At 33.4% G+C, this 14566-nt stretch overlaps 1 protein-coding gene and 1 long non-coding RNA gene across 2 annotated transcripts; both read left to right on the top strand.

Annotated features, from left to right (window-relative positions):
- The first annotated feature begins 1124 nt into the window (after positions 1 to 1124).
- Positions 1125 to 2482, top strand: LOC127075079 (uncharacterized). The gene is made up of 2 exons (XR_007786197.1): positions 1125 to 1937; positions 2026 to 2482. It is a non-coding gene; the product is annotated as an uncharacterized LOC127075079 (long non-coding RNA).
- A 3467-nt stretch (positions 2483 to 5949) lies between these two features.
- On the top strand, positions 5950 to 9923 carry LOC127075077 (uncharacterized). Its single transcript, XM_051016528.1, has 6 exons — positions 5950 to 6164; positions 7067 to 7210; positions 7291 to 7452; positions 8507 to 8629; positions 8850 to 8993; positions 9367 to 9923. The coding sequence occupies exons 2-6, from the start codon at positions 7073 to 7075 to the stop codon at positions 9811 to 9813; spliced, it is 1014 nt and encodes a 337-aa protein (XP_050872485.1). The 5' UTR covers positions 5950 to 6164; positions 7067 to 7072; the 3' UTR covers positions 9814 to 9923.
- Positions 9924 to 14566: the final 4643 nt, after the last annotated feature.

The following is a 14566-nucleotide window of genomic DNA, read 5'->3' as shown; positions in this document are numbered from 1 at the left end:
GCTTATGGTTTAATCGATAAATCATATAGCGACGAATACACCGCTACAGTGCTAATACCTTACCTTCGCATAATCGACTCCCGAACCCAAGATTTGGTTGCGAGACCTTGTCTTTTCCTTTCCTTTTTTTCCAGGTTTACTTCGAGCGTTTACTTTCCCTCCTTTGGGATAAATAACGCGCGGTGGCGACTCTTCTGTCATTTCTTTCTCGTCGGTTGTTTTTTCGCATCTCCTTTTTCAGGTTGCGACAGTCACCACAAAAAAAAAATAAGTGGTTAGTATGCGTTAATAAAATGGAATTAAAATGCTAATTCAAGTGAATGAGATGGTATGATGATGGAATGATACGATATAGTGATCATGGTGAATATAATAGACATGCTAACACATCATACCAAATTGAAATATCATTTTCAATTTGAATCTAATAACCACAATCACGGAAATTGCACAATTAAAATGGAATTAAAGTCAAGACATGAATATGGAAGAATTAATCAATTTTTGTTCTTAAGCATGAATTAAAAGTCAAGAATTATGAGGAAATTCTAATAAAAAATTAATATGGCTAATCGAGTATTTGTTTTAGGGAATTTTTTCATGGTTAACAAATGGATTAACAAACAAACAAATCCTAATCATGTTAAAATCTAAATCTACTTAAATTCCTAACATGAAAAAAATGGACAATTAAATGGATCTTATTATCAATTCTAACAATCAACAATTAAATCCTAAACAAAATCATTAACAGTTAATCAAAATAATATTCTAAACTATATTCCAACATGATCAAACAATTATCAAAAATTAAAATCAAATGGAATTCTATAATTCAAAACAATTATCAACATCAAAATCATATGACGTTCTAATATTCACACAATTAAAATCAATATCCTAATCACAAACAATTATCAAAATCAAAAAATTAATATCAAGCCTAATCTAACTATCCTAAAATTAATCTACTTACTAAATCAATCTAATTAATCCTATGATTAACTACCTAACATCATCCATAATGGGCCTTGGATTCGGAATTGCTCCAGGCCCAAACGCCAGGGGGTAATAGTCTGCGGTGATGTGCTAACAGAAAACCAGAATCTGTTCGGGCCCCAACCGGAGCATAAGGCCCAATCCAACGAATATGAGGGAGTTTGTGAGGCAAAAAACCACCTCGGGCCCATGGTGAATGCCAAAGCCCAAACAAAAATGAATGGAAAATGTAAAGAGGTCATCATCCTCCATCACTACTTACATCGCTTGCTACCCAGAAGAAATAGAAGAGAACACCAAACGCGCCAACCCTAGCCGCGCCGGTCACCGACGGCGGAGATGTCGCATGGCGACACGCCTCAATCCACTCTCTGCTTCCAAACCTAACTGAGACCTAACGTGATTCGATTCCTGAGTGAATCAAACGACGGGTCAAAGAAAAGGATGCTTCAACCACGATCTAAGTCAGTCAACACGAATGGAAGAAAATCACATATCGGCGATGGCGAAGACAGCGTTGGAGCTCAAATAATAAATGATCTGCGATGAACCACGACCCGATGCTACTGCCGCTGCTCGACGATACTGCTACCGATCGATGCTACTACTTATTCTTGATGCTACTACTACCACTATGATGATGAATCACGATTCACTTCTTGTTGTGGCGTTGCTTCGGTTAACCATTGTGAAGCAGTTAGCTTTTCCGGTGATTCACAGAATTTTGGTGATGTTGTATTGCCGAAGAATTGAAGAAGGAGTGAAGTTTACAGTGTGATTTACGGGGAGAAGAAGATGGTGAGAGTTGGTTAGAGTTTTTGAGAATCGAAGAAGACGATGGTGAGAGTTTGTTAGAAATTTTGTGAACCGAAGAAGACGATGGAGAGAGTTGGTTAGAAATTTTGTAGAGAGAGAGAGAAAATTCGTTGTTAATCAAGGTATTTATAGAATTTGAAGCTTGAGTTTTGATGATTTCCATGTCGTTTTTATTCACTTGCTGAGTTTCTATTTACAATTATTTTGCAGCTTTGCTTTGTGTTTTGATTCATTTGCCGTTTGCACTTCATTTTGGCTTGTTTGCCGCGTTGTCGTTCATATCCGCTTGCAATGCGTTTTCCATTTTACGTTTCACTTGGCGCGAACTTGCGTTTGGCGTTTTATATCGGGACTTTCTTCGCTTTAATTTTCTATTCTAAGTTGCAACTGCATTTTGGCTTTGCAGCTTGTTGATGTGCGTTGCAGCGTGTGGCTTCATCTACAGCTTCCAATTTGCAACTCACTCATTATTTTCTTGTTGCGCTTGGCTTTGGTTTGCTGTTTTGATGTTGGCGTGCTGTTATAATCACTGTGTTTACGTTTTTACCATGTAGTTAGCGCTTGGGATCAACTTACCATAACTTCCTTTTGTTTCAGCTTTTCATGTCGTTTATGTGGTAGCTACTTGAGTTTGTACTGCATTTTTATTTCAATTGTTTTTTGTGAATTATGGATATAATTGGATCATGGGCTTAATAGAAAAGAAGAAATAGGCTCAAATGCAAAAATGAATGACGACCGAATATGGAAAACCAAGAGAAAAAACAATTCTAGCAATGCAAATGGAGTTTTAAGATCGACTCAAAATTAAAAGGTTAATGGTCTTTAACACTAATTTGACAAAAGAAACACAATGCTCCTAAAAAACCAACTCGAATCTCAAAGGTCAACTCGAACCTCCAAAGGTTAATTTGGACACAAACCAATTTGAACCTCCGGGATTAATGTGAAACAAAAATCAACCTTGTGATTAAAATCAATTTGAAAAGGAGATATGACACAATGATGGAATGATGAATGTAATGACACCATGCAATGAATTAACGAATCCTAATGACAAGACCTGTAGATCAGATTGTGCCATGGTTGAATGAACTGAGTGAAAGAATGTCAACACAATCAGGCACTAGAAACATATGACCAAGAACCAAATGGCCAATCAAGAATGGACTCGTACCCAAGAATAAAATGAGGTTTACAATCACATGGACACCCGATTAACAAAATAATGATCAAGGCATGATCATGCTGATCAAATGCCTCAAAGTCCGATAGTTTACCAAACAAATGAAATTATTCACCAATGGCATACACCAAAAGATTACGGTTTGATTGCTTGAGCTACCTTTAGATGCAGAGAAACCTTAGCTTCCACTAAATGCATAAAGCTCATAATTTAAGATACATGTCCTCTTGTATTTGACCATGGTTGTGCATATGAAATGTCCATAAGGTTATGCATATGATTAAAGTTAGTGACCTAGATGAACTTGTGACGGGTAGGGTGAATTTTGGGGTATGACAGTTTGGTCTTTAGTTTTGATGATAACAATGCATTGTTTCTTAGTGAACAATTTTGTACACTAATGGTTTTTGTCTAGTGTGTAGCTTTTTCTAACAAGTTCTGACTTTGAAGCATGGGGAATGATGTGTCCTTACCTATGAAGGGCATTCAAAGAAGTAAGTCACTTTCTTGAGAGAGAAGAATATTGTAGCCGCTTGATTGGGTTCTAAGATCCAGGCCCAAGAGGTTCGTGTAAACACATCATCTATAAGGTTGAGTAGATACATTCAATTTACTAAAAAATCACCTAGATATAGAGCTTCTCACCATCTATGCGTGATCTTGATTTTGCACCACAACAACCCTATATTTTTCTTTATCCCTTCTCTAACTATTAAGGGTCAAAATACCTCTCAGGCTAGAAGCACATACGGATAAAGTGGAAGCGACTCGATGTATCTAATTGGATATTTCTGTCATCGCCTCTCGCCTACCAATATCGGTCAGTTGCCAAAAATATTTATATTCCCCTTTTGGAAAATAGGATTGCACCTCTTTAGAAGTACAAGGCCATTTGGTCATAAGGAAGTACTACATGGAATAGGTGGGTGACACGCTTTAGTTGCCCCTTATGGTCATCTTTTCAACCTTTGGCATGGTCAACTTGGAATTTTTTGAGGGGGGTCCATCATGACCCATGTTCTTACCATTGTCCCTCTTTGTAGAGTCGTCATCGGCTTCCTTCGACCGATCCATAGAACTTTCACCACGTCTGTCATTTGTTTCTTATTACGTGTCTGAGGAAGATCGACAATAACTCATCTTGTCTTCAAATACTAAGTATTAAAGAAACATCAAAGACATGTATAAAAGGTGATTCCCTTCCCTCACCAAATATTTACATCCTTTCCTGCATGTTAATCACCTTTACCAGGGACCGGGTATCAATGTACCACCTATTCTGTTGGGACACCAGTACATATGAGGGTCTGGACCATTCCATGAAACCCAAGCTCTCCTATAAAGAAACAAGGTCCGACTTTAAGTCATCTTATTTTAGGTTCAGTTTATTCAAGATGAAATCCATTATTGTTCGAAGTATTCAAGAAATGATTTCAATTCCAATACTTGGGATATCTGTCTTCACATATAAACGTATATGAACCAGAGGGACATGGAAAAAGGTGCTCCGGAAGAATGCATAAACTCTAGCGGGCTTCGTGACTTTGGGGTACAACTAGAAAATATCGGTCTTTGAAATTCTTCAAGCTTTTGAAAAACATCAAACATTTTCTTCAGTTTACAGAGCAAAGAAAACCTTGTCCCCGTTACGCTTTGGCGGAGGTACACTGCACATTGAACAAGTGGAAGAATAACTTTAGGGTCGGTGCTTCATTCCTATATTCACACCAATATTAGAATACCTTTACATACGCCTAACTCACCAGGTTCAAATGGGAATGAGAAATCCTTGAGTTATTTAAAACACCCACTTCAAAGTCATTGAAGTAAAGTCTAAACCCCATTTTAGAATACAAACACTCATGAAGGGCACATAACATTCGTCGAAAGAACTATACAACCTCTTACCAAAATTTACGTGAGGGATTGACTAATCATAAGAGGACCGACATGTAAATGAGCATTTTTCCAAACTACACACCTCCTTGAAAATAAATGCCTTCTCCAGTATCTCCACATATACTAGGTGGTATCGATTAACATAAATAGGAAGCTCAATGCCTTGTTGTTCCCTTCGAACCATTTCCTCCACATAGTCAACAAAAACAAAATCACAGCCATGGGTTTTAGAAAGTGCCTGAGACTAAGGTACTATCTAACCTCTCCATCATTAGGCTTCCGTCGTTCATGGCCTTAAAGGCATTAATACAAGGGCGAGCCCTTAGATCATCCTAGCACTGTTCAACTATCTTTGGATCCACCACATGCAGATAATGGAAAGTGAAGCCACAACTAACCTCCCCAATATCAGAGTTAACCATGTTTTCCCCTTTACCTTTCACCATATGTCCAGACACTTGATTCCATCCGTCCAAGCATCCCTTGTTGTCGGATTTGATCATACAGTTCCTCGTATTTCACATTAGGTCATATATAGGCGATTTTAATTGTCTCCCACGTATAAGCATCATTACACACCATTTGCAGGTATGATCTCATTCTCAATTTTAAAATACTTCTCTATCACTTAACTAACTTGAATGTTTAAGTGTTAATCTTACAAGTTCCCCTCACTCGACCGCGCCCGAAGCTCTTCCTGTCGTATTAGAAAAATTCATTTATCCGCACTTTCTATTTTTTTCATTCCATAACATATCAGTTCATTTAATATGTCGTGTTTTAAGAAAAACAAATATTTATTATTTTAAAATTTGATATAGTATTAAATTTAAATTTGTTAATAAATTTTTAATTATTTATTATAAATGAATACAAATAAAAATATTAAATAATTAAGGATATTATAAAAAAAATACAATAATAAATTTTATTAATTGAATTAATATGCATTAAATATTTAAAGTGGCTTGTCAATAGAAACCTAGAGTAAGAGAAGGAGTAATAGTGAGCATATACCTAATTAATGCTTTTATTTATTTATTTAAGGTGACCAAATTAAATCGAAAACTATTTTTCACCAAACATAAATTATTAAAGTATGAAAAACCGTGATTGGTGTATTGATGGGTCGCAGACAAATTGAACATGTATAGCACGTGGTTTCATCTTACTTATCTTCGTCGCCCATTCTTCAACCATACTTTTCAAATTCCAAAGTTCCAACTTTGAAGTCAAGTTCTTGCTTCATCATACTTTTTACCTTGTAAGTTTTTCCACTTCAATCTCTTATAACAAATTCAATATTATTATTTTATTTATATCTTATTAGCCATTTTGATTTTGATATTGTTTTGTTGTGTGTTCTGATTGGTTATGTTTGTTCTAAATTTGGGTATGAGTTTGTTATCTTGAGTTTTGTGCTTAAATTTGGTGTTGTTATGGAAATTTTATACCTTTTATGATTGGAACAATTAGTATGTTTTGCTGAAAATGGAAACACTGTAATTTGAACTCCTGAATTAGCTTGTTGTTGATTTTAATGCTATAATATATTTAGATCATTAATATAACTAGGGTTTTAAACTGCGACACGATTGTGTTTTTGATCCTTGATATTGTCGAAAATCATAGCTAAATGAGGCTGATGCAACCTCAGCCCCAATTGCAGACCTATTTTTAAACAGAGAATATAAAAAACTAGGGTTTTGAATTGCGACAGAATCACGTTTTGGATCTTCATATTGTACAAAATCGTAGTTAAATGCGTCTGATGTAGTCTTAACTGCAATTGCGGACCTATTTTTAAACCGAGAAAATAATAACTAACCAAGGTTTTAAATTGTGACATAATCGCGTTTTGGAACCTTGATGTTGTAGAAAAACTGTTAAATGCAGTTGAGGCAGCCTCAGCCACGATTGTAGACCTAATTTTAAATAGAGAGTATTGTAACCAAGGTTTTAAATCGCGACACTATCGCGTTTTGGATCCTTCATACCACATTTAAATGCAGCTATGCAGCCTCAACCGTGTTTTGGACCTCCATTCAGTTGTGAAATTTTGGCCAAAATAGAACCTTAAAACTGATCTGAAAATGGTCTTAAGATATAGCACTTATGTATTTGTAATATGAACTAGCTGCTTAATTTATTTATTTTGAAATTCAGGTTCTTATGATGGGCGAGTCAGAGGGTACAAAGTTCGGCTTAGATGTCAGGAAGAATGAAAAAGATGGGTTTAAAAAAAGATTGAATCCTGCAATATCTAAACTTTTTGTACAGCTCCCTCACAAGTTTCAAAATGTTGTAAAGGTCAATCACCAATCCCGTTTCTTAAAATTTAGTACGAACGAACCTCTACTTGTGCTTAACTGATTATTTGTTAACTACAGAATCAGCTGAGTAGATTAGCAAAACACGAGGGAATGAACTGGGGGAGATCTGTTCAGAGACATGGAAGTGGAACTTTTACTGTTTCTGAAGCTGAACTGAATGAGCAACTGCAAGCATGGAAAGAAAATCCTTCTTGGGTTGATAAGCCATCAGAAATAAAGGTGAGGAGGTTTATTTATATCGGATTGGTTTTTTGTTTTGGAAAATTTTGATTTCTCAATAAAACAAATTATTATTGAATTTCGGCTGCTTTTGAATGTAGATAGACTAGTAGTTTTCCTAAGAGGTTGTTCTTTAACATGTTTCTATCTAAGAAGCACTGACATAGACAAGAACACCAAATACAACACCAACACGAACACATAGATATGAATAATGTATTAGGTCTAAAAGAGGATAGTCCACGAGGGAGCAAGACAAGTCAAACTCATTGGCGCTGGGCAAGTACCGCAGTATCGCCATAGGTCGCCTGACGGAACGCTGGGTGGGTATCTCGGTTGCGCCACAGGGCATCCAGGGTATGCCGTAAGGCGCCCAAATTGGGTTTGGGCCACCCGAAGTGATTGCATGATCCACCTGTTTAGTGAACGGGGGTAATGACGTGTCCCTGTGCCAACTGGTCGAAGTTGTCAGTTAAGGACGAAAGTCATATTCTCCATGATTATAGGAGAGACAGTTCCCACATACTCCACATTTATGAAGGAAGAGATGGAATGACCGCTTCTTGGCTCTAAAAGCACAGGCCTAGTGGAATCCTATATATATATATCTCCTTCCTTGAAGGGAGAGGGGATCAAATCTCGTACCCGAAAAACCACACTCAGAGCTCCTTACCTCCCTGCATGAGCTAACCCTAACCACTACCAAAACACTCTAAACACTACAGACAACCCTACAAACACAGGGCTACTATCATTGTACTTTTTTAGCAAGTACAAATAATAATTTGAGAAAAAAAAGTGATTGTATGTAATCACAAGTGCTAGTGTTGTCTTGAACACTCAGACACATGCTTACAATTTTAAGTGTCATTGTTACATTTATATTGATTTAAACTTCACGAGATGCTTTTTAAATTCTAACTGAAGTGTCTATTAGGGTTTATTCAACTTTGCTTAGATTTAGAAAACTTGAAACTTAACTCTCATATGCCTTTATGAGACAATTGAAATATCTATGTCTGTTTATGTTTCTGTAAATGATTGTTTTTGGCAGGTGACTGTTCCCAAAGGCTCTCTTTGTAACCTCAATGTAGAAGTTGATGTTGGTTTTCCCCCTGATGCAGTATATAATATAGTAACAGATCCTGACAATAGAAGAGTTTTCAAAAATATCAAAGTAGGTAACTTCATTCATCTATGAATCTTCTCAATTTGTTTGGTTAAAATTGTAACTACCTTCCAAAAAAAGAATTTGAAAAACATCTGTATCGAAACAGAAACATTCTGTTTCAAATGTTTCTTCTTGACTCTAGATTATTATCTTTTTACTTCTAGTTTGTACTTTCATCAGTTACAAAGTTCTGCATCTGAACATGGAAATGACTTTCTTGGTTCAGGAAGTTATATCCAGGAAAGTTTTGGTTGATGAGGGTCATAGACAAGTGGTTGATCTTGAACAAGCAGCTATTTGGAAATTTCTTTGGTGGTCTGGAACTATTTCAATAAATGTTTTGGTTGATCAAAACAGAAATGACTACTCTGTAAGGATCTATCTCTTTTTCATATATAATATAATGAATGAATTCCATATTTGTTGCACTTGCACATAATTATTTGCGCACATATAACGTCACCTCTCTTAGACTGCAAATCTTTAAGGTGAGTGAGCAACAATACGACATCGACACATCAGACTCAAGGCATGTCCGGTGTCTCACACCAATACGACATCAACACATGTGGTTGCATACAATCACTTTCGTTTTCACAAATTATTAGGGGTCTCTACGTGTCAGTGTTGAGGCCGTGGCCGTGTCTGGTGTCTGTATCTGTGGCAATACTCAGATAGTTTTACTTTTCATCCAACAAAAACGGATGTATATCTAACACACTACTCCGTAATTTTTGTATCAGATGAAGTTCAAGCAAACCAAGACAGGATTCATGAGAAAATTTGAGGGCCACTGGAGAGTCGAGCCTTTATTTGTCGATGAAGCAACCTGTTATCCCTTTAAACCCTTAACAAAAGAAGACTATAACATGTGTACAAGAGGCAAAGGAAGAATCGGGTCTAAAGTTCGTCTAGAACAAATACTTCAACCTGCGATTGTCCCTCCACCTCCCATATCATGGTATCTGAGAGGAATCACTGCCAAGACAACTGAAATGCTTATAACTGATTTGCAAGCAGAAACTGCCAGAATCAGAGGAGGATATGAGACTGAAAAGTCCAAGGAAGAAATTCAAGAAAAAACGGATAAAAGTTTTGACCTGGTTGCTAACACAAATGACATTAAAGAGAGATGGAGTTTACGGAGAAAAAATGCGAAGCAGAGTCATAGAAGACTGATAGACTGCTAAATGATTTTCCTGTGTCTGTTTATATAACTTTAATTGAAGCAATCTGTCTAGATTTCACCATAGTTGTTCAGCTCACTTTAAAGGATTCTAATATATATATTTTTTCATGATGTTGATGTCATTAGTCTTTGGCGCGATGCATTGCATTCCAGTTTGATGAACCATTGTTGATGAATCAAATAACGTAACAAGGCATGACATTGCAGTTTTGGTTTTTTTTCTTATGAAAAGGTTCTTTCATTAACAGTGTGCCATCGTGGCCTTTGATCACACAGCACAACACCATTGTTGCATCCTGGAAACAGCCATCATCTACCTGCACACAATCAAAACCAGTGGAATGGATCACCCGAGCATTCGATATGACTGCCTTCTTCCTCACACAGACCAGGATTCACACTATTGAATTCAAAAGCAAAATCTCGGACACTCGATGCCACCATATGCGGTTCGAACTCAACATTCTTGAAAAACCACTGATCTCTAGAATGATGTTCTAAACACTACTGGGAGGCTCAGGTATCTAGAATGAGTCAGCACAGTTTTAATTAAGGCAAGCGCAATATCAAACTTTAAAAGTAAAGATTAATGAATGTCAAAATATCAATACATTTACCGGCTATGTTATTCTTACACCACATCTTACATCAAATATATATATTGTGTACACTTTCTTCATATTTATATGGTGAACAGTATTTTTTTAAATTAAAAAAAATATGAACAGTGTATAAACAAAACAGTACATGAACACAGTATATGAACAATAACCGTAAACAATGTCTTTAAAGTAATGAAATAAAGTTGGTTAATGAAATGTAAAAAATTGATTAATAAAGTAATGAAGTTGGTTAATACACGTCCAGATATTAAAAATAATTTTTATTAGTACACCAAAATAGATTAATAAAAAGTAAAAAATTGGTTAATAAAATTATAAAGTTGATTAATAAATGTTCAGTTGTCCAAATAAATTTTGAGAAGTCATCAAATTTGGTTAATATAATATAAAAATGGATTTAATTGAAATACACTCACAGTGTAAAAGGAATTTACACCGTCAGTTGATCATAATCGTTGGATGTTGAAAGAAATTTGACTTTTATTTTAAAAATCTATAAAGTAATGCAAACGGGTGATGGTGATGAATCGATTGTGTAAAACTTTTTACACTGACAGTGTATAGTAATTAATCTCTATAAAAAATTGGTTAATAAAATTATGAAGTTGGTTAATCACACAATTTTATATCAATATTATTTAATTTTTAAAAAAAATAATAATCTTTTTTTATATTTTATTCTTTTAAAAATATATTATTATAATATTTCACTCTTCACCGTATTGGTGAACAGTAAAATACAGTATATGTGTAATTTTAGTGTAAGAATATCATTTCTCAAACATTTATCATAACATGAGCAATTTTTTATTTCCAGCTCTAAACTTTAAAAGTACTTAATGGAATAATGAATATTTTAGAATCAAATTCATAAGAACTCTTACAATTATTCACCTCACTTGAATCCGGACTTAGAGAGAGAATAGCTTTTGCAATTAAAAAAGAGATTTCACTGCATTTCATGCTTACACATCTTAGACATAATTTCTGAAATACTCTTAAAATTTAGAAATTGAAATATGTATGCACCAAAAAATACGTCAAATCTATAACTATATATAAAAGGGATATAAGTTTTTGGAGTGGCCTATTTTTGTTCCAAAATTACTCTTTATCTTTTTTATAAATAACTTAAGTGTTTGATTTCTTTTGTTGGTTACCAATTGATAAAATAACTTCCATCTTTCACAAAAAAAAAAATATAATCTATAACTTACCTAATATATATTTGGAGTGGCCTATTTTTCTTCAGATTTTTACCCTTAAAATTTTTAATTTTTTTTATCAAATATATAATAGTTTAACAAAATATATAATTTATATTTCTATAACTTCTCTATATAGAGAATAGTTTAACAAAATATATAACTTTTATTTACATAACTTCTCAATATTGAAAATGTTATTATAACTAACTGCTACAAAAATAATTACCAACCAATTAATCCAGACATTATGAAAATGTAACTGCTTTAGAGAAAAGAATGAATGAGAACAAATAAAACTGTCATAGAAATACAATTGAAATTCATTGATATAAAATCAGTAAATAATCATTTTCACGTTATTAAATAAAATAAAATAAATAGTTATCAAACGGGAATTATCGAAGAGAAGTTGAGCGGGTACCAATTGTTATTCGCAGATGACAATGTCAAGAGGAAAAAGACAGGAATTTGACAAATGAAAGAAGAAATGGATAGCTTTCATCTTCCAAGTCAATGATTTTTTCTATTTTTTTTATACTATCTCAATTTCTCACACCATTTTACATTTTAATGCTTAATTAATATAAAATATTTTATTTATTTTTTCAACATATTTTTTTTATTGATTATCCATTTTTAATTTATTTTGCATACTTTCTTCTTCATATTTTTTTATTTTTTAGTTTAGATTTATATTTTTAACATATGTTTTACAAATATCATTTTTGGAGTAACTTTTTTTAAAAAGATATATTTATTTTAAAGCAAATCTATATTTACTACTATGTTCAACATAATTAGTGAATTTATGTTACTTATAAATTACATGCGTGTTTGACAGGTACATTAATAAAATGGAAAATAATATCCGTCAAATATCAAGTGAACAAAAAAGGTCAAGAAGAGCCAAAAATGAAAGGAAGAGGAGACAAAATATGAGCAACAAGCAGAGAGAAAACTATTTGTCCAGACAACGTAAAAATTATAGGCGACAAAAAGATCAAGATAAACAAACTCAAACATCTCGCACTATAAACAGTCAGTCGAGAGTTACATTTTAAAACTTTACAAATATAACTTTTTCAAGATCACACTTTCAAGGAACTCATGACATTGAAGTCGGTCCAAGTAGAATTACACATGTTAATGATGTTGCATTTGGTTGGTGATGATCAATATAGACATTATATATTACATTATATGATTTTTTTCGCTTTCGTCATATCTCATTTTATGTATTTAAATTCGCAGATCGTAATTGCACATCACCTAATCAACAAAACAACATGAGTCAATCCGATACATGTATAAGAGATATTGTTCTAAGTATGTGAGTAGTAATTTTTGTATCAGATGATATGGTTTATGCAAAATATATTAGAAGTGGTTTATGCAAGATGAGTTTTTCGAGATATGGTGGTGTAGAAGATGATAGATTATGGATTTGTTGACTATCAGGTACTTTTCTTATAACATTGATTATGTACTATTTATTATTTTCATGATTATCAAAACATTATATGCAAATACTTTCTTTTTTAATGATGTTTCATAGATTTATTGCTCACCGTAGCATCCAACACTCTATTGCAAGTGAACTAAATACTGTTTGCAACATTTTTATTGTTGTTCTTTATAATGTTGGTCAATAGTGTGAAATGAAAGGAAAATAAGAGATTTAGAAAAAACTTAGAAAATAAAAATAGATATTTAGATGAAAATAGGGGGAAATTTAATAATACAAAAGATATAATTGGTTGAAAAAGATAGGAATATTTATTTCTTTATTTATAATTAAGATGATAAATGTCACTTTCAATATGTTACAGTAAATTATTACTTAAATATGATATATATATATATATATATATATATATATATATATATATATATATATATATATATATATATATATATATATATATATATATAGAGAGAGAGAGAGAGAGAGAGAGAGAGAGAGAGAGAGAGAGAGAGAGAGAGAGAGAGAGAGAGAGAGAGAGAGAGAGAGAGAGAGAGAGAGAGAGAGAGAGAGAGAGAGAGAGAGAGAGAGAGAGAGAGAGAGAGAGAGAGAGAGAGAGAGAGAGAGAGAGAGAGAGAGAGAGAGAGAGAGAGAGAGAGAGGTGTTCCGCCTTTTTTAATGTTGATTTCTCAAATTTAAGTCATAATTTACTAAAACATGTTGAAAGTGAATATATATCATCTTAATTTTATTTTTATGAAATGTGTCCAAGTAATATTCTTTTTAACATGACATATGTGAAAAACATCATAAAAGATATACATATGTTAGCGCAATAAAAAAATAGACAGACGGGCACGGGAGTAAAAATAAAAACTCGATGTAGCATAATAAGGAGACTTGAATATGGCCATGGGCTCAAATTAGATTTTCTTAGTCCCATATTGCTTAGATGAGATATATTTTGAATGTATTCTTTGATGATATGACATTTCGTCGTGTATTTGTAGTTTTTTAAATCTCAATAGCGCATTAATAAAAGGATGTATGTAAAATTGATTTGAATCTTTATAAGGTAGACAAATTTATATTACACTACTTACTATTAATTTTACTATATTTTTCTCTAAAAAAATTCTAATTTGAGAGTTTTACATTTTTTTATTTCTTATGGAAAACAATTGCAGGGAAAAAGAAAATACTTCAAATAAAGATTTCATGTTCGACATTCCTTTTAAAGAACGTCATTGATTACACAATATCAATAGTACTTTGCATGTTTCAATATAATTTTCCAAGATCTTTGTTTACCATTTTCAAAGTGTCATAATATTATTTTTAATATGACGTACAATACAAACCTGATAAAAAGAAAAACAAATATTTATTTGTCTCTGCTGTGCGCATTAAAAAAAGCGGACAGACGGGCACGGGAGTGCCCGTCTGAACGCTAGTATAAAT

Source organism: Lathyrus oleraceus, chromosome 4, assembly GCF_024323335.1.
Source record: "Lathyrus oleraceus cultivar Zhongwan6 chromosome 4, CAAS_Psat_ZW6_1.0, whole genome shotgun sequence".
Taxonomy (NCBI): domain Eukaryota; kingdom Viridiplantae; phylum Streptophyta; class Magnoliopsida; order Fabales; family Fabaceae; genus Lathyrus; species Lathyrus oleraceus.
Note: the sequence above shows the minus strand (reverse complement) of the source record. Positions and strands in the feature narration are given on the sequence as shown.